The 20,617-nt window shown below is 45.0% G+C and overlaps 2 protein-coding genes across 2 annotated transcripts; one reads left to right on the top strand and one right to left on the bottom strand.

The window, feature by feature from the left end:
* Positions 1-692: 692 nt before the first annotated feature.
* LOC100277202 (uncharacterized) lies at positions 693-2,801 on the bottom strand. Its single transcript, NM_001328639.1, has 2 exons — positions 2,590-2,801; positions 693-1,034 (listed from the first exon to the last, which is right to left on the bottom strand). Exons 1-2 carry the CDS (start codon positions 2,686-2,688, stop codon positions 957-959), a joined length of 177 nt encoding a protein of 58 aa, NP_001315568.1. The 5' UTR covers positions 2,689-2,801; the 3' UTR covers positions 693-956.
* Positions 2,802-3,101: 300 nt separating this feature from the next.
* LOC100273400 (uncharacterized) lies at positions 3,102-4,050 on the top strand. Its single transcript, NM_001147837.1, has 2 exons — positions 3,102-3,313; positions 3,393-4,050. Exons 1-2 carry the CDS (start codon positions 3,164-3,166, stop codon positions 3,822-3,824), a joined length of 582 nt encoding a protein of 193 aa, NP_001141309.1. The 5' UTR covers positions 3,102-3,163; the 3' UTR covers positions 3,825-4,050.
* The last annotated feature ends 16,567 nt before the right edge of the window (positions 4,051-20,617 follow it).

Below are 20,617 nucleotides of genomic sequence, written 5' to 3'. Positions count from 1 at the left end.
CCGGACGGCGACGGACGGCGATGGCTCTGGCGAGCCCCGGGCGGCGGCGGTGGGCAAAGCCGGGCGCGGGCGGCTCGAGGCGCGGCGGCGGCGGCGCGCTGTGCGGGGTCGGGGCAGGTGTGCGGCCGTCGGGGCGGCGGCGCTCTGTGAGCGCGGGCGTCGGGGCGGCGGCGCTCTGTGAGCGCGGACGTCGGGGCGGCGGCGCGCTGGCGTCGGGGCGGCGGCGCGCTGGCGTTGGGGCGGCGGCGCGCTGGCTTCGGGGCGGCGGCGCCCTGTGCGTCGGGGCATCCGCGGCGGACCGGGCAGGTGGCCGGCGAAGGTCCTGGCGGCGGCGGCGCGGAGTCGTTAGAACGCGTGTGTGCGTGCGTGTGTGCGTTGGCTGTGTGCGCGGCCGGGGGGCCGCGCGGGGGACGGCCGTTAGAGGGCGTCCACTTATTTCCGACGGTCCAGTTGGCCAGCCGTCGGAAATAGGCTTATTTCCGACGGGGGGTTGAGAAGCCGTCGGAAATAGTCTTATTTCCGACGGCTGGCCGTGGGCCGCCGGAAATAGACTTATTTCCGACGGTACCCTAGGAACCGTCGGAACTAGTGGAGGCCGTCGGAAATACATCGTTTTCCTGTAGTGAATATGTGTTTGGATTTTGGAGTTGGGAATTCGATCCCAAAACAACACTACATTGCATGAATTTAAGGAAGCCAAAGAAGGGAGTACCATTCCACTGTCCAGAATTCAAATGGTTCCAGGAAAAAAAAAAACTGCAACTCGTGCGCTTGGGTGAAATAATTTCACCATTGCACTAATCTTGGACCAATACTTTTGGTTGCGATTCTAGCAAGACAAACAGTCTCTAGAGTCTAGATACGCTTCAACTGTCCCTGACCGAAGTAAGAACACATCCAATGCCAACAAAAAAGGGGGTGTCTCTAGTTCACGGTAGGCAACTTTTGAAGGCTCCCTAGATGGCCACCATATCACCACAGGTGCGCATGAACAGGATGGATCCAGCGAACACACCAAGAGCCTTCGCCAACTTCTGTTACAGGCAAAAGAAGATGACGACAACAACAACAGGGCATTTAGTGATCATAGAGTTTCTCGGACAAAAAGAAGTACCAACAGAAAAAAAAGTTCTCGATCAAGGCTTATAATAAATGTTGTAATGAAATGGTTAGACAAATTAAATACCAAACGAAGTTAAACAGTTTACGAAAATAATTTGAAGGCGAAAACTTGCAGCCAAGCCAGATAAATGTAGGTCTAGCCTAGTCTAGATAAACATGTGGAGCAGAGATGTTATGTGCAGTCTAGATATTTCTCTTGGTATATATCTTGGCTTGTTGAATGCAAAACAGTGGCTGCATGGTTGTAATGTTTCACACATCTTCAAAAAAAAAAAAAAAACCCACCGAAGTTGACTAAACAGCCCCTACCCGTAACATCATTTTTCTCCTCATGCCTTCACATTGGTCGGACAGACTTTGTGAAACAGTACGGAAACAAAATCCAGGTTTATTGGTTATGTGCCAGGAACAGAGATAACCAAGGTTTTCTGCAACAACAAGGATAGATGAAATGAAGAATACGGCCTATATTTTCTGTAATTTACAGTACAGCCAAGATCTATGTCTTTTTTTTATATGAAGAAATGGGTTATGGTCAAAAAAATAAAGATAACCAAGGTTTTCTGCAACTTTTTTATTTATTTTACGTCTTCTGCAGCTTGATGAAAAGAACGTATGTATTCTGTAATTTGCACTACAATCAAGATCTATTTCATTGAAAAATGGGTTATGTGCCAGAAGCAAAGATAACCAGGGTTTTCATCAACTATTGATAAGATAATTAGAACCTATATTAAAGAGTCGCTCCCACACCAAGGGATAGTTTAAACTGACACTTGAGCCTGATGTAAGTCAATTCATTGGCATATGACTATGAGAGAGAAAACTGAACCCAAGCTGATGCAAAAATAGCAGATCGAGGAAGGTACGTACAAGTTAATAAGCTAGAGCTCACACTACGCAACCCAACAGTAAGAGCCTCAATGATGAAAGTAAGGGACTCCAAACAAAAGGGGTCCAGCGAACATAACTTGCGTTAGTTTCAACCATGACACCAACAACAAACACAGTCAGACATTAAGCGAACACGAACTGCAGCAACTTAATCGCATCAATTTCCTCCATATAACGTAATTATGCTCCAGGACAGTCACATATACACAAGAAATTTGCAAAGCACAATCGTAGATGGCTATCTGTGCAAGCAAATTAGTGAGACAACTATACTCAGCAATCAGTATGCGCGCAACTAATCACAGAAGACATGCAGGAGAAACAGAACAGGAAGTCTAAGACAACTCACGATAACGTAACAATCGTCATGCTCAAACTCAATCCTAGTACTATTTTACCAACAAGGCAGTGAGATCAGTCGCCAACGTTGCAGGTTATTAAACCGAAAAACTTTTACAATCTACCATTGTCCCAAGTTAGCAATCCCGAACCGTGAATCGTTGGTACCAGTACCAAGTCAAGAATCAAAGCGAAGTGCGAACGAAAAAAATGTGTGAGATGAGGGTTGCTGACCTTGTTTTTGGCCCAGTTCCTCTCGTCGTAGAGCTGGGAGTACAGGAACACGGTGAGCTTGTCCCACGCCTCCGTCACCGCCGCAACTGGCCCCGCCATGATCCCGCTCTCCGATCGCCCTCCGCCTCTTCTCCGATGGGTTTCTGAAGGGTTTTGCTCTTTCGCCTCTAGAAATGAGTTCGTTGTTTCTTGCGCTGCGTTGCGGCGGTAATAACCTGAGGGCTGTTGCCGGTTGGAGCCTTGAAGGTCGTCTTAATGGGCCGTTTGAGCTTTTCCTCCCAGATTAAAAAAACGTAATGGGCCTTTCCTCCCAGATAAAATAAGATATGGTCCAATTTAGGCCCAAGGGTAAAAAAAACGAAATCCTCCTATGAATCGACTCCGCTCCGCTGGGATCGAAAACCTTTAGCCAGTAGAGAACGGCCACGTGTGCAGGATGGATCAGGCAGCGCACCTCGACCAAGAAAGATTGCCGCGGCCGGCTTGCGCTAGGCCACTGATTGGGTTGGCAGCGCGCCGCGGCAGCAGAGGGGGAGAGAGAGAGGCAGAGCGAGCGAGCGAGAGAGCGCTGGTCATGGCGTCACTGTCTGTCGCCGCCGTGGCGGCCACCATAGCGATGCCAAGCAGCAGCGGTGGGAGAGGGCGCCGTCTCAGGGTCGCGTCCATGGCCACCCAGAAGGGCCAGAAGCCGACGCCCAAGACCGTCTCCGGCACGAGAAGATCGGTAAGCCATTTCCTACGTACGCCTCTCATTTGTTGAGTCTCAAGATCGGCGGGTGACAACGGTGGGAGCGCGCGTGCAGGGCACGACGACGGTGTTCCCGGTGGGCGAGCCGGGCCCGCGGCCGGCGACGACGAGCGGCAAAGCGCCGGTTAAGCTGCTGACGAACGTGGAGAAGCTGCGGCTGCTGACCAAGGCGGAGCGCGCGGGCCTGCTGTCGGCGGCGGAGCGCGCGGGGCTGTCGCTGTCGGCGATGGAGCGGCTGGGCCTACTGTCCAAGCTGGAGGAGCTGGGCGCGCTGTCGGCGGCCACGGACCCCGGCACGCCCGGCGCGCTGCTTGCGCTCGCGCTCCCGCTGCTGGCCGCGGGCCCCGCCGTCGTGTACCTCGTCCCCGAAGAGCAGGCGTGGCAGGTGGCGCTGCAGGCCGTCGCCGCGCTCGTCTGCGTGGTCGGAGGCGCCGCCGCGGTGGCCGCGTCCACGTTTGTGTCCAGGCTGCAGGGCTCCTCCAGCTGACGAGCGCATTTGCAGCCGTATCTAATTTCCCGTGCATGGCTAAGCAGAGAATTGCTCTATGCTTATAACGTAATAAATAGTGCGTGCGTTGCAACGGGAACATATAATATCACGATAACTTATATATAAAATGTGTGTTATACTGTTATTAGAAAAGATTTCATAATTTATTTATGATCCTAACCATACATAAATTTTGTTATTTTAATCTAGTTGTTTCACCACTACATTGTGACCATCAGTGCCATGTAGATTTCTATGTATGCTATGATTTGCATGGCCTTGTCGTTGGAGAGCACGTCCCACACCTGACGGAAGAAGTTTCCTCATACATCGTCAGTCATCAGGCACGCACCAACGTACGTTTTTGCTTAAACAAAAAGACAAGTGTGTGTTTGCGAAGAGAATTAAAGACGGACAGGCACAAAAGCTACCCTCGACGGTGGCGAGGATGACGAACTGGTCATTGCTGTCGATACTCATCTGCGTCACCTCCGGTGCCGAGATGAGCCACTATCCTTGATACAGTAGTCGTCAAATGCGCGCGACATGGAGAGCCTCGACGAATCTTGGCTAGGCTGCTAGACGAACTGCACCTCAGGCTCATCAGCGAGGTAGCACACCTGGCCGTTGCACCGCCGGTTGCGCTCCTCCCGTACATACATCGTGTTTTAGGACACTCACACAACGTCAGCAACGACTGTCGTCCCAGCACACAAGAATTCATGGCCGGTCAGTAGCGACTTATGTGGCAGGTCGGGCTTCAGGTCGACGATGAGTTGGACGATAATGATGACATCGTCGTCGGATGCGATGCCTAGAACAACCTAGGAGTCGCCGACGTTGGCGACGACCATGAGGTCTCTTGCTTGATGATGGACAGCGCGGTGCAGGCACTCTGGACCACGTCCTAGCGATGGCTGCGCCGAAGCTTGTCGTCTATAGCGATGCATGCGACCACGTAGGACTGCTTCTAGAGGTCGAACTGACAGTCACCAAGCTTCTTCTCGCCGTCGATGAGCGACGCCAACGTACGCGCCTCCTGCTAGTGTGTTTATTCGGGGTTTCCGAGGCGACGCCAACGTACGCGCCTCCTGCTAGTGGTGTTTATTCGGGGTTTCTGAGTAAGAAACATGGATTCATCCTTAGCGCTGGTTTATGAAAATGACTCACAAGTTCCTTGAGAAAAAATATTACGGAGAATAAATATCACGCGTGCAAAAAAGAAATTTAAGTTGAAAACATTATTCAAACAAGAGAAATTGCATGCAAGGCTCTTCTTTAAATACTACTCCTTTCATCCAAAAATATTCAAGAATGTAAGTGATACTTATCTACTACTATTTCAAGTATTGGAAATATAATATCACATATGCAAAATCGAGAGCTATTTACCAAATGGACTGAATCAAGTGCAGAAACAGAAGAACTATGTAATTTCTAATTGCCCGTGCGTTGTCACGGAAGTTAAAATTTAGTATAAAACATTGCAGGTTAAATAAGAAAGAAAATACAAGATTTGTTTTGCAAAATTATGACGTGGAAAAAACTTTATAGGAGTAAAGAAAAGCAAAGAAATGACTTCTATGTCTAGTAGAGAAGGAATCTTTGTAATTGGTTGATTTCGGGTGGATAATCTCTGTTGCCTTCACATGTTAAATTTTATGGGTAATACATACTATTTATTATCCAAGAGCTACTACCAATGTAAAATTTCGTCGACTTTATCTTAAGACCACCTTTCCAGATAGACAACTACGCCACGATTGAAAACGACACGTGTTTAGGCCCGCGAGTCCGCGAAATTACTAACGGAATGGACCTGATTACCAAAAACAGTTTCCTTATGTACGATCAGGAAAAATACGCACACATATTCCAACATAACGACTTCGTTTCAATATTTATGACCACTAGAGACCAAGATACAACATAGGATAACAAAATGTATTAATCCCAAGAACCGTAGCTTCAAGCTGTGGACATAGTCGTTCAAAGTTTCACCGTGTCTTATTATGACTAATCAAATACCATCAATGGAATAAAAATCATGAATAATCCCAATAGAGGCAGCTTAGGCAGACACACCACCACGACGACACTCGTTCAACATGTTAAGGTTAAACTGCATCAACCGAAAAAGCCAGTGACGACATCATCAAATCAGTATATGGAGGGAGAGGGAGGATCGCGGCCATCGCGATGGCTCATGGGGGAGGATCGCGACTAGGCTCGTGGGGGAGGATCGCGGCCATCGTGTGAAACAGTAAGGCGCTATCTATCTTTTGTTTCGAGGGTGAGGATTGAGCAGGGACAGATCGACGGTGCAGATTGGCTGAAGGCAAAACCAGGTGGAGACTATCTTAATACAGTAGCCTTAATATAGTAGTATAGATTACTGTACATCGGACGAGATGACGTATATACTTGTACCAACACGTTAAAAGTTCATCGCATTCGAATGACTTTTTGCATGTGAAATTGGAAATCCATTGGGGATTTTGCGCCGTGTCACCGTCCAGATGTGGAACTCGTGTTTTTTTCGGAACCCCTCTGATTTGATTGGTCAAAAAAGGAGGAGAAAAAAACGATCTTTTGCTTCGAGGGTGAGGATTGAGCAGGGACAGATCGATGGTGCAGATTGGCTGAAGGCAGAACCAGGTGGAGGCAGGCTACCCCTTACAGCCTTAATATAGTAGTATAGATTTTGTGTAGATTCTGTGCTCCCGTGTCAAGATTATAACACATGGGATGGATATATATTTGCCATATGTAGCGAGCTGAAGAGGTGTGATTGTGTCAAGCTTTGCTTTGCCAACGAAGGAACACGATGGTAGAGTGAGGGTATTCCTTCTTCCTTTGGCAAGGTTGTGCCAGTAGCTCGTGGTCACTAGGGATGAAAACAATCGAAAATGATCCAAAAAGCAGCTAAATTGAGTGGTTACAACCATTGTGCTTTTCTGCATCCGCTATTTTCAACAGCTACCTCAAATGGCCACACGTCTCATATCTCTTTCGTGGGTGGTGGTTGACTCCCGCGTTACCAGGGATTTCCATTCGCGTTCTATGGAGGCCAGGCGATTCAGTCATCTTCAAGTTCATGGTCCTTTTGCCACCAACCATTGCCGCCGACAAAACCTCTATCGTGCTTGTGTGTCGGATTGGGGTCGAGAATCATGCCCTCGTCTCTATGGTCAACCGTCATTCCCTATTCACCTTATGCAAAGATTGTGGAGGAGGTCCCCATCACTGTTCCATGTCTCTGTATAGTCCACTTGTACTAGCTTGAAGCATTGTAACCTTAGGCAGAAAAGTTAGGCAAAGTTTGACACGGTTAGCCACGAACCAAACAGGCCTAATAGCTTCATTGGTGGGAAGGTGTAGCAAGATGCGTTCTTCTTCATGGAGATGGAGGAAGATAAGACTAAAGGAGGACGAGGGTAGTTCCGAGCATGCCAATAGAGTTCTAGCGGCTATCATACGTTGTTCAAATATCATAGCAAGATGAAGAGAAAGCAGAGCCTCACCATGACTCGGTTGTTGGTCATAAAGTGGTACATAAGGACTGATACACTAAGTATCTAAACTTATGGCCAGTTATTTTGATGATAGCCCTGTGTACGATGACAATATGTTCTAAAGAAGGTTTATTTAGTATACACACTAGTACAAAAGTGCTCAAAGCCTGCAGTACACACTAATTTTCACTGGCGGTTTCCGTTACCACTTGCCAGTGAAAATAACGGGTGGGCCCGACTTAAGAAACCACAAGTGAAAACCTATTTTCACTGACGATTATCGCTATATTTCCACTGGCGGTTGATGTAACAGAACCGCCATTGATAATCTAATTTCCATTGGTGGTTCTGTTACACCAACCGCCAGTAACATTAGTACTATAAATACCCCTTCTTCCTCCCTGATAGGAGTTGTAGCTCGCAGCCAACTTCCATTGGAGGCGATTTTGGAGGTCTATATTTTACAAAATACAGTGGGAGGTTTTGACCTTCATTTTTAGAAGAAGATTGCTAAGAAAGGTTGGTTTATGTTTCTAATGTCAATTTTTATTCAAGTGCTCAATTTTAGCCACATTTTGGATCTAGGGTTTCACCATGTGAGAGAAAGAGTATAGCTAGGTTATTTTCTCTATTTCCTCAAATGAGGTTGTTTAAGATGGTTAGATTTTGTCTATCCTCTCTCATTTTTCATGTTTAGTTCTCAAATAAGTTTATCCATGACATATTAAGTTGTTTAATGAATGATCATTAAGATTGTTTTTATTAGTTGCTATGAAAGGTTGGTTTAATTATGTTTCAATTGCCAATTATTGTTCATTTTTGCTCAATTTTAGCTACATTGTTTTGGAACTAGGCTTTCACCATGTGTTAGAGAGAAGAGTATAGATAGGAAAGTTTGGTTTACGTTTCTCTTGCCAAGTTTTGTTCATTTTCCTCAATTTTAGCCACATTTTGGATATAGGGTTTCACCTCGATCTGTAAGGAAAATAGACCTTGGCCCATTTGACTAAATGATTTTGGTGGTTGATGATCAATATAATATGTGGACTAATGTGTTTGCTAGTGTTTGTATTTGTAGTTCACATGATGTTAAAGTGACTTGGACTAAGGCACTGAGGAAGCAACACCTCAAAACAAGACATTATGAAGAACATAAGTGAAAATCAACTAGTATCAAGCAAAGTCCAAGACATGAAGAAAGTGTAGCCACTCGCGGACCGTCTGCCCATGTGCAACGGACTGTCCACTGGCTCACCGGACAGTCCGGTGCCACCCGACAGACTATCCGATGCACCAGGGAACTGCAGCCCAACGACTAGTTCCTAGTGGCACTGTGGAGGATACCACCGGACTGTCCGGTGTAAGGCTAACAACGTGCCAATGGTCATCTGCAATGGTCAACCGCAACGACTATGTGCATCGAACTGTCCGGTGTGTCGCAGAGAGCAGCAACTTTTCTCCAACGACTATATTTGAGTTGGGGCCTATATATACTTCACCCAACCGGCCATTTGAAGGAGTGGGAGCTCAAGCAACATACCAATACATGTTATAGACATTTCCAAGTGCACAAACACCCAAGTTCTTAATAGAATCACTCAGTGATTAGAGTAGGTGCTTTGCGAAGTGCTTAGGTTAGTTAGACCGCTTATGTGTTTGCTCTAGGTTGTTCGTAGTTAGTGGAGTGATTTTAGAAAAATCCACAAAACCCCTCGACTCTTGTGCGAGTCGTTGTAATATTGTATCGAGTGGGGTGAGAGTCTCGCGAGACCGTGACAACCGAGTTTGTGTCATGGCCGCCACCGTGTACCGGAGGGAACGAGGCCCGTAGCGTTTCGACCGAAAGCTCAATAGTGGAGACGGTGGGGAGCGTCCAAGAGGAGTCGGAAGCAGAGGACCACTTGTGCGTGGAAAAGGCCTGTGGCTCTCTATGGAGTTACTTGACCGTGGTGCTTGGCCTTCGCGTGGGCTTCCCTTTGTGTAGGGGCACCAATGAGGATTAGTCCGTACCTTGCGTGGTTCCGGATACCTCGATAAAAATATCGATGTCGTCCATGAGAGTTTGCTTTCTCTACTAGCTCTTTAATCTTCCACATTTATTCTCTCTACTTAAGTTGCAATCTTTACTATTCTTAGTGTAGATTATACATGATTGGAACTTAGGTTGCATAACTCCTTTTTGATAGAGATAGCAACACATAGACAAAACCTAGTTTGCACAATCTAGTCAAGTTATTTGCATAGGTTTTGTTCTAGGATTTATTTCTGACCTAGTTTAGAGATAGTTTTTAGAAGTCCTAATTCACCCCCTCTTAGGCGTCACTGTTTCCTACAACCTCTTCATCGTTCCCAGCAGGAACTGTAGCTCGCAGCCCAACTTCCATTGGACGACCAGATTTCACAAAATACAAGGGGGGATGTTTGATATTTATTTTTTGGAAGAATATTGCTAAGAAAGGTTGGTTTATGTTTTTTGCCAATTTTTGTTTATCAATGATATATTTAGTTGTTAGGAAATGTTGGTTTATGTTTCTCTTGCCAATTTGTGTTCTTGTGTGTTCATGTTACTTCTTTTTATAGGTGATGATGGAGAGGACTGTAAGGAAAATGGACCCCAAGTCATTTGGTCAAAAGGATTTTGGTGTTTGATGATCAACATAACATGTGGACTAATGCGTTTGCTAGTGTTTGTATTTATAGCTCATAGGATGCGAAGAGGATTGGACTAAGGCACTGAGGATGCAACACCTCAAAAGAAGACATAAAAGACGCATAGAAGTCCAAGACTCAAGAACAAAAGAAGCCCAAGGAAACAACGAAAAAAATCCATGAAGTGGGCAGTTAGCCAACGCACTGGTGGTGCACCAGACAATGAATAATAACCTGTTTGGTGTGCACCGGACTGTCCGGTAGGACACCAGGCAGTCTGCACAGAGGCGCCCGCAACCAGGGGCCCTCAGGCTATAGCACCGGATTGACCGGTGTGCACCAGACAGTCTTGGTAACGGTCGAATCCAACGATCGACTGCTATAGACCCCAATGGTTGGCTGACGTGGTAGGGCACCAGACAGTGAAGAGTGCATGCCCGGTGTCCATCGAATTGTCCGGTGCGCCCGTCGACAGAAAGCTGCTGCTTCTGTCCAACGGCTATAATTGTGGGGGGAGGCTATAAATATCCCTCAACCGACCATTTCAATGTGTGGGAGCCCAAGCAACATACCAAGGCATATTGTAGACATTCCTAAGTGCTCAAACACCCAAGTGCTTAATAGAATCACTCGGTGATTAGCGTAGGTGCTTAGGTTCGTTAGACCGCTTATGCGCTTGCTCTAGGTGAATCCTAGTTAGTTGAGTGAGTTTAGAAAAACCACACACTCCCTCGGCTCTTACACGAGTCGTTGTAATTGTACCGAGTGGGGCGAGAGTCTTGCGAGACCGTGACAACCGAGTTTGTGTCACTGAAAGTCGCCTAGAGGGGGGTGAATAGGCGAAACCTATAAATTATAAACTTTGAACACGAACTTCACCCGAGTTTAGGATTAGAAACAAATAATAATGATTACGAAGTGCGGAAGAGAGTTCTTCTTGCTATGAGTTGCTCAATCAATGCGGGTAACTTTGGGAGCTAACTCAAAGGATTGTGAGCAAGAGAACTTTTAGAGAGAGGGGAGAGGGAGAATCAAATCGCAAGTCAATGATCAACACAAATGAACACAACGATTTGTTTCCTGAGGTTTGGTTCCAATGAACCTACTCCCCATTGAGGAGGCCACGAAGGCCGAGTCTTTTTCAACCCTTTCCCTCTCTAAATCAATCACTTAGACCGATTGAGTGCTTCTTCTTAATCTCAAGGATCACTAAGACCCTGCAAGGATCACCACACACTTAGGTGTCTCTTGCTAGCTTTACAAGTCACTTAGAGAGTTTTAGAAGGAGATAAAGAAAGCACGATTGAAAACACCAAGCAATAAGAGCAACAAATGAAACACGAATCACACTCTCTCAAGTCACTAATCACTCATCTTAATTGTGGCACTTGAGGAGGCTGGAAACTTTAAATGTGTCTTGGAATGAATTCTTGCTCTTGTATTGAATGTGGATGTATTGAATGCTTGGGTGGGTTGAATGGAGGTGGTTGGGGTTGTATTTGTAGCCCCCACCATAATTATAGTCGTTGGACAGAAAGCAACAGCTTTATGTCGACGGGCGCACCGGACTGTCCGTGGCACATCGGACAGTCCGGTGCGACCTAACGTCACTGAGTTCCTCTGACTTTTCTGACCTTCTGACCGTTGGCAGTCGTGGTGGTAGTTGACTGTTGGCCGTGGGCTCACCGGACAGTCCGGTGCACACCGGACAGTCCGATGAATTATAGCCGCGGAGCGCTGAGTTTTTCCCGAGAGCAGCTTGTTCTTCGGGTGCGCCAGCCTGGGCACCAGACACTGTCTGGTGCACCGTAGGCTGGTGCAAATCTGATTCGCCCCATATTTATAGGATTGACCAAGGGTCCATTTTCCTTACAAATGTTTATGAACTTTATGCACTGAGAAAAAGATCAACTAGGCAAACTAGTTAGTCCATAAGTTTTGTGATGGTCGTAAAACACCAAAATCGATTATATGAGATGGTTGAGGCCATTTCCCTTTCAATCGCCCCCTTTTTGGTGATTGATGCCAACACAAACCAAAGCAAATATAAAGTATAGAAATGTAGCTAGTTTGCATTTTGACAGATGTGCATAAGTTACTTTGAAATGAAAGCAGTTCTAAGTATATATGACTGTTTTGATATAGTTAACATTTTAGACCACATTTGCACCACTTAGCTTGTTTTTGCAAATCTTTTGGAAAAGTCTTTTCAAATTATTTGCAATTGGCCAATGGTATGAGAATATGATTTCTAAAGGCATTTTCAAGTTTTGAAAGATTCTCCCCCTTTTTCAAATGCTTTTCCTTTGGCTAAATAAAAGCTCCCCCCTAAAAAAGTTCTCCCCTTAGCTGTCAAGAGGGTTTTGTAAGTGCGATTTTTCTTGAAAAAGGTTTTCAGAAAACAGGGTGGTTAAAAAGTTTTTAGGAAAACAGGGTGGTGGTGCGGTCCTTTTGATTTGGCCTATTAATTTCTCCCCCTTTGGCATTAAGCGCCAAAAATAGATAAATCGAGAGGTCTTTAAAAGATATGAAAGTAAATACATGAGTAGGGCAAATGATACTGAAGAATATGGAGCGGAAGCCTTGCTTTTGCCTACAACTCCATTTCCCTTTCAATTCAAGACTAAGTATAGAACTACTCTTGGAAGCACATTAGTCTTAGCTTTGGCACAAGAAGAATAAGAAATATGCATTTGTACCAAATGAAAGAGACATGCCATGATCAAAGGTATAAAATGAGCAATATGTGCAAGATTTCAATCAAAGTTCCGATAATCTAAGATATTTAGTTCATTCCTAAGCTTTCTAAAAGTCTTTTCATCTAGGGGCTTGGTGAAGATATCGACTAACTGGTTGTGGGTGCTAACATAAGCAATTTCGATATCTCCCCTTTGTTGGTGATCTCTCGGAAAGTGATACCGGATGTCTATGTGCTTTGTGCGGCTGTGTTCAACAGGATTATCCACCATGCGGATTGCACTCTCATTGTCACATATGAGAGGGACTTTGCTCAATTTGTAGCCATAGTCCCTAAGGGTTTGCCTCATCTAGAGTAATTGTGCACAACAATGTCCTATAGCAATATACTCGACTTTGGTGGTGGATAGAGCTACTAAATTTTGTTTCTTTGAAGCCCAAGACACCAGGGATCTCCCCAGAAACTGACAAGTCATTGATGTACTCTTTCTATCAATCTTACATTTGGCATAATCAGCATCAAAATACCCGATTAGATCAAAGGTAGATCCCTTGGGGGTACCATAGCCCAAACTTAGGAGTGTAAACTAAATATCTGATGATTCTTTTCACGGCCCTTAGGTGGATTTCCTTAGGGTCAGCCTAGAACCTTGCACACATGCATACTGAAAGCATAATATCTGGTCGTGAAGCACATAAATAGAGTAGAGATCCTATCATCGACTAGTATACCTTTTGATCTACAGATTTACCTCCTGTGTCGAGGTCGAGATGCCCATTTGTTCCCATGGGAGTCTTGATGGGTTTGGCATTCTTCATTCCAAACTTCTTGAGAACATCTTGAATGTACTTTGTTTGGCATATGAAGGTGCCCTCTTGGAGTTGCTTGATTTGGAATCCAAGGAAATACTTCAACTCCCCCATCATGGACATCTCAAATTTCTGTATCATAATTCTACTAAACTCTTCACAAGATGATTTGTTAGTAGACTCAAAGATAATATCATCAACATAAATTTGACATATAAATAAGTCTTTGTCAATTGTTTTAGTGAAGAGAGTAGGGTCAGCTTTTCTGACTTTAAAACCATTAGTGATAAGAAAGTCTCTTAGGCATTCATACCATGCTCTTGGGGCTTGTTCGAGCCCATAAAGTGCCTTTGAGAGCTTATAAACATGTGAATGATACTCACTCTCTTCAAAGCCGGGAGGTTGCTCAACATACACCTCTTCCTTGATAGGGCCATTGAGGAAGGCATTTTTCACATCCATTTGATATAACTTAAAGCCATGGTAAGTAGCACAGGAAAGTAATATTTGAATTGGCTCAAGCCTAGCTATGGGTGCGTAGGTTTCACCGAAATCCAAACCTTTGACTTGTGTATATTCTTTTGCAACAAGTCGAGCTTTGTTCCTAGTCACCACACCATGCTCATCTTGTTTTTTGTGGAATACCCACTTAGTACCTACAACATTTTGGTTAGGATGTGAAACTAAATGTCATACCTCATTCCTCGTGAAATTGTTGAGCTCCTCTTGCATTGCCACCACCCAGTATGGATCTCTTAGTGTATCCTCTATATTGTATGGCTCAATAGAAGTCACAAAAGAGTAATGTTCACAAAAATGAGCAACTCGAGATCGAGTGGTTACCCCCTTTTCAATGTCACCAAGTATGGAATTGTCGGGGTGATCTCGTTGAATTGCTTGGTGGACTCTTGGGTGAGGTGGTCTTTGATCTTGAATCTCTTGTTCATCTTCCTTTTCTTGATTAACTTCATCTCCCCCTTGATCGATGCCTTCTTCTTGATGTGGCTCATTGTCTTGATCTTGATCTTGATCCTCTTCTTCTCGAACCAGTTCCTCATCTTGAGTTGGTGGAGATGCTTGTATGGAAGATGATGGTTAATCTTTTGCTTGTGAAGGCTCTTCGGGTTCTTGTGGACACACATCTCCAATGGACATGTTCCTTAGCGCGATGCACAGAGCCTCTTCATCATCTAACTCATCAAGGTCAACTTGTTCTACTTGAGAGCCATTAGTCTCATCAAACACAATATCACAAGAAACTTCAACTAATCCAGTGGACTTGTTGAAGACTCTATATGCCCTTGTGTTTGAGTCATTGTTGGTGGTCTTCGTCTTTTGAAGGTCCTCAAAAACATGATTTAACCATGTTCCGCAAGTATAATATGTATACAGGTACCTTCGGACTTGGAATAAAACTGTACACGATATGGAAAGCATGGTCGAGATGAAGGTCGATGCAGTTCCAAAGCTACACGCAAGGGAGCTTCGGCTCAACGACAGAAAGAGGAACCGACTTAAAGGGGAAAAGGCTATCTAGTCCTCGATGGATTGCCCTTAAGTCAATAGTAAGCATAAAGGGCATGAATGTAATTTTACACAGGCTGTGCCCTGTGCCTATAAATAGATGAACAATACCCCCGTACTATTCATGCTGACTTGTATTCATTCGTGCGTCACGCTTAGACTTTGACCTTCTGTCAAGCCGAAGGTATAAATGTAATTCAATATTGTTCTTGTTCATCCATAAAGATATAATAAAAATATATTAATGATGTCATATGATTATTCATGTTATTTATCATGTTTCATATGCTTCTTCTTTCATTAATACATGTTGTAATCATGGAGGTACGTCCTTCATGACCTTCGTCTAAAGAACATTATATCTTGAGGGAGATAATGCTTCGGAGGACGAAGGACATTAATCTTTAATATTTTGTGTTGCCTTGTTCTTAACTCATAGCACTTGAGAACAGGTCCCCAACATTGGCGCCCACCTCTGGTGTACTCACTTCCAGAACCTTCGACAAAGCATCAATCTTCGTCGTGCCGCCGAAGAAGATAACAACGCTAGGGGCTACACTGCAGCCACTGGACACAAACCAAGACACTCTCTCTTCGAGAGGCCAGAAGCCAAAAGAGGAAGGCCAGCAGTCCAACACTTCAGGAGGAGGAGTTGGACCAGGAGATCAGGGAACTAGAAATCATTCACCAGCAGGTGCAAAGGAAAAAGGAGAAGATGGCTCGGCTGGCCGACCTTCAGAAGAAGATCGACGAAGCTACTGAGAAAGTGCGTCATCTTACTCAAGATGATCACGACTGAAGGCCCCAGCACCGGGAGCTTCGTCAAGAGGGCTCATTCAACGAAGATGAATGGTACGATGATTTTAATCATGGTACCTTTTCTTTTGATGATGCTTCTCCCCTGGCAATAGAGTTGCAGGTTATCCCATGGCCACAAATCCTACAAGCCACCTCAGCTACCCATGTACGATGGGCACTCGGAGCCAAAGCAATTTTTGATGAGCTATGAGGCAACAATATCCTCATATGGAGGCAACACAGCTGTTATGGCAAAGTCCTTCGTCATGGCGGTCCGAAACATGGCCCAGACATGGTACTCTTCTCTTCGGCTAGGGACAATCACGTCATGGTATAAGCTCAAGGACATGCTGGTTACCAATTTTCAGGGCTTTCAGATGAAGCCAGTCATAGCTCAAGCCTTGTTCCAGTGCACACAAGACCATGAGGAATACCTGCAGGCGTATGTCCGAAGGTTCTTGTGATTGAGAGCACAAGCGCCCACAATGCCCAATGAAATTGTCATTGAGGCCATGATCAAGGGTCTTCGGCCAGGACCTACAGCCCAATACTTCGCCAGGAAACCTCCCCAAACTCTGGAGAAGTTGCTTCAGAAAATGGATGAGTACATCCGGGCTGATAATGACTTCCGACAAAGAAGGGAGGAAACTTATAGATTTTCTGAGATGACTAGGGGCTTCGGAGGGAGAGTCCACCCTAGGCATGTCAGATCAATCCATAGCTCCAGTCAGAATGATGACAAAGGAAGCCAGCTTCAGATGCCACAACACACCTCACAGTCTTCGGGACAGCAGCAAAGCTCCTTCAGGCCGCCAGCTCCAAGGGGCAGAGGCGCCAGGGGCTTCGGAGGAAGATATGGGAATCAACCCAGGAAAATCTATTGGTTATTCTGTGGAGAGGACAAAGGTCACACTACAAGAACCTGCCAGATCACCATCCTGAAGCAAAAGGAGATTGCTGAAGTAGAAGCTCGGAAGAATCATCCGAAGCAAGTGCTACATACCGCTTCGTGCCATTCTCCTTACATACCAGAATATGTGGGCAACCAACCTGCAACTTCTGTTACTTCGACAAGCCATTCACAGGCTTCTTGGCCTCAGCTCCCACCGCCACCACTACTGCAACCTACTTACTCCCGAAGCCAGCAGCCAGAAGGGCGCCAGCACTCCCAACAACAACGTGAATTCAGGGAGGAATCTGAAGCTCGTACAGTCAATAGTACTGTACCAGAATCGAAGCACATATACTGAACGATATCCTGCTTCTGAAATACTTTTATGTTCTATGCCATTTTGCTTTTTTAATAAGGAACAAACAATGTAAATTTAGTTTTAGTTTCTTGTAATGATTTTGCTTCTATCAGAATGAAATATATCTTCTTCACAGATTTACGAAGCTCAAAAGTCGTTCCTAAGGGAATGCAAAGCTAAATCTTTCGAAGCTACAAAAAGTCGTTCCTAAGGGAGCGCAGCGTAAGTTTTGAGCTCAAAAGTCGTTCCTAAGGGAATACAGAGCCTAAATTGCCGAAGCTACAAAAAGTCGCTCCTAAGGGAGCGCAATGTAAGTTTTCTGCTCAAAAGTAGTTCCAAAGGGAATGCAGAGCCAAAATACCACCGAAATAGAAGGCGAAGAAGTTCAAAAGTCGTTCCTAAGGGGATGCATAACTTATATCGCTGAAATAGAAGGCGAAGAAGTTCAAAAGACGTTCCTAAGGGGATGCATAACTTATATCACCGAAATAGAAGGTGAAGAAGCTCCAAAGTCGTTCCTAAGGGGATGCAGAGCTTGTGTGTTCCAGTGTGGGCGTGTGGGTGTGTGGCTTCATCATCATCATCATTTTGCATCATATCATCACATCGTTTCACATAACATCACATCATACATCATATCACATCAATGACAGGAGAATTGAATACGGAGCCGATTTTCGGCAAATGCTTCGTCAAAATGAAAAAGTGCTAAGGCACGAAGTAAGCTTCGGGAAATACAGTTTCATCGGCATGGTCATAAAGAGGGGATCTCTTTTTGCGAAGCATGGATATTTTTCTTTACGAAGCATGGATCTTTTTCTTTACGAAGCATGAAAAGAAGGGAAGGTGTTTTTTCGCCGAAGGCTCAAAAACGGTATGTATGTAAGTTTCATGCATCGCAAAAAAATAAATTACAATAATTTACATATTCGATTCAAAGTTACACACATCAAATATTACAGTCTTGTTACAATAAAAGCACAATGTCTCTTACATTGACCATTTTAAAATGTTTTTACAATAAGTGATATTCCTCTTTCAGGACTTTCTCTGTAACTTCGTTCAGTAATTTGTTAACGACTTCAACGATAATAGATTCAGCCATGTTTATGATCTCCAACGCTTCCTTCATTTTTGGATTAGCTAGGGGATCGTACGGTTCCAGCGGCGGAGATAGTTCAACTGAAGTAGGAAAAATTGATTAGCTCGAAGCCATAAAGCAAGTACCGAAGCTCAAAAGCCAAAAATAATACCTATACGCTTTTCGCGCTCTGCAGCTTCTTCAGCTCGTCTTGCTTCTGCTCGGGCGTCGTGGGTATCTTTTTCACTTTTCTTTATAATTTCATGGGTCATCTCTCGGCCACCATTCACCAAGACATCATTGTAAAACTTCCCGCCCATCAAGGTTGCTTCAACTGAAGGATCCTTTATATCATCTACGGAGAAGGCAGCTTCGGCCTGGGCTACGACTTTAATGTGATCACATCCCGCCTTCTCCAAGATGGCTGAAATTCCCCACGCATCGGAAAAAGCGCAAACATCCCCACGATCACTTAAAATTTCTTCGAAGGTCTTGGCTTCTCCACTTATCCACTCAACAACGCCTTTGGGGTCGCCTCGTATGAAGTTTTCTTCAGCAGAGTAGGCACCCACTTTGGTGAAGCTAGCTTTTATTTTCTTCACGCAATCCAAGGATTTTTCAAAGCACCTTTCCCTGGATGTGCAAAGTTCTTCAACATTTTTCTCCAGATGATTTTTCCAATATTCGCTAATTTCTTGGTTAGCTTGCGCGAGTGCGCAGTTTTCCTTTGCTTCGGCCAGCTGTCTCCGAAGGTCTTCAATTTCAGTCTTTTGGGCTTCGGCCTGAGCTTTGAAACTAGCTTCGTCTTCCTTCACTTTGTTTACCAATGAAATTAAGATTTTGTCTTTTTCAAGACCTTCGTTTCTCAATTCGATCACCTCTGAACGAAGGTTATTCAGAGCCATTGTATAGCCTTCATCTTCAATATTCTTCTACGCCCTAAGGGCATTACTAAGAATTAAGCCCTGCAAGAGGAGGAAAGAATTGAGTATGACAAATAAAATAATTCATTCTCAAATTGAAAGTTAACCTTTATACCTTTATACTGTTGTAGGCTAGGCTGTCGGCAAGATCATCCTTCGACAAAATTGAAAGGCCATCTTCCAGCTTCGGGAATCCCATGCTTTTGCCTATCTCCCGGCAAACAGATATTTCTTTGTTGTCCGGGAGACAGTATAAGAAATCATCTTCATTGCTTCTGTTAAAAACTAAGTCTCCTTTCGGATATTTTAGTTTTTAAGCATAATGCCTTGCTTCAGAGATTTCATCTTCGGACAATTTCTTCCCCGAAGCATGTCGAACGATGTAGTCGATATTTTCAATTGGAGCTTCGGGAGTGGCAGTCTCGACCTTTTCAGGTGCAGTCTGCCCTGCCATCTCTTCCTCAGGCGCGATAGGCTTCATCGCGGAGGGCGCTGAAGGCCCAGCTTTGGTTTCAACCTGAGTTTTTGTAGCTTCGACTTCTGCTCGCTTAGTATCAATTTCGGTTTGCGCTTTGGCAGCTTCAACAACTTTCCTTGTAGGAGCAGGGCTCAAGGCCTTTGTCTTCTCCAGCACAGTATCTAGCACGTTGGCCATCCTCCTCCTCTTGGGAGTCGAGGCAGAAGCCTTTTGAATCTTAGGCAGTTTTGCCTCTATTGGAGGGTTCATGATTTCTGGCTTTTTTATCGATTTTTCCACTTGTGGCTCTTCGGCCTTATCATCTTCAGCTTCGACGGGCCCGACTGTAGGAATCTTTGGCACTACAGTTGGCTCTTTAATGCTCTGTGCAATTGGAGCAGCTTGTCTTGCTTCGGCAGTTGAAGAGGCCCCTTCGCCAAGTTCAGGCATTACGACTGGTTCAATGTATTGCGACCGATGGGTCAGAACCTTTATTTTCTTACTTTTCGGCTCAGCCGACACAATAATGATGGTCGAAGCGGCGGTTTTTCTTTTCTTCCCTTGCCCTCGTAGCGGGTAATGATAGTTAGGGTATACGAAGCCAATAGCATCGAATACCCTGTTTAATCTTTTCTTGTCCTGACCTCCAAAGGCTGTGGACAGAACATTATCTTCGGCCTTGGAGTATGCTCCAAGTAGCTCATCACTCGTAGCTTCAATACACTTCAGTCAGTCGTTGTTTGGCTCATCAAACTTCTCCCTAAATCTGAAGGTATACTTCAGTCGGACTAGATCACCCTCACTAGAGTCAGTGGTGGTCTCTTTCGGTATTTCCCAGCTTTCCACAAGCGGCCATACCCTGAAGGATATATGTTCCTGAATCAAATCCCTTATGCCAATAAAGGAGCAAACAGTGCTAAAAGCCCTCTGACATGCTTCAACAGCGTCATCAGTTTCCACCTTCGGCCTTCGGAGGCTGAAGCGAGACCAAATGGGTCGCTGAATGATTTCCTTAATGTCCTCCCTTGTCTTTAAATCATTTTTAACATAAAACCATTCCTCCATCCAGGCTCTGGGCCATCTATT

This window comes from Zea mays, chromosome 1 (assembly GCF_902167145.1).
Source record: "Zea mays cultivar B73 chromosome 1, Zm-B73-REFERENCE-NAM-5.0, whole genome shotgun sequence".
In the NCBI taxonomy this organism is placed as follows: Eukaryota; Viridiplantae; Streptophyta; class Magnoliopsida; order Poales; family Poaceae; genus Zea; species Zea mays.
This window is presented reverse-complemented; position numbering and strand designations above follow the sequence as displayed.

Bases quoted from the DNA above. Each gene is read 5' to 3' on its own strand.
- LOC100277202 (NM_001328639.1), bottom strand. From the start codon at position 2,688: ATGGCGGGGCCAGTTGCGGCGGTGACGGAGGCGTGGGACAAGCTCACC. The intron at 1,035-2,589 runs GTCAGCAACCCT...TGCCTGTAACAG, and splicing joins GGAACTGGGCCAAAAACAAG to AAGTTGGCGAAGGCTCTTGG.
- LOC100273400 (NM_001147837.1), top strand. From the start codon at position 3,164: ATGGCGTCACTGTCTGTCGCCGCCGTGGCGGCCACCATAGCGATGCCA. The intron at 3,314-3,392 runs GTAAGCCATTTC...GCGCGCGTGCAG, and splicing joins TCTCCGGCACGAGAAGATCG to GGCACGACGACGGTGTTCCC.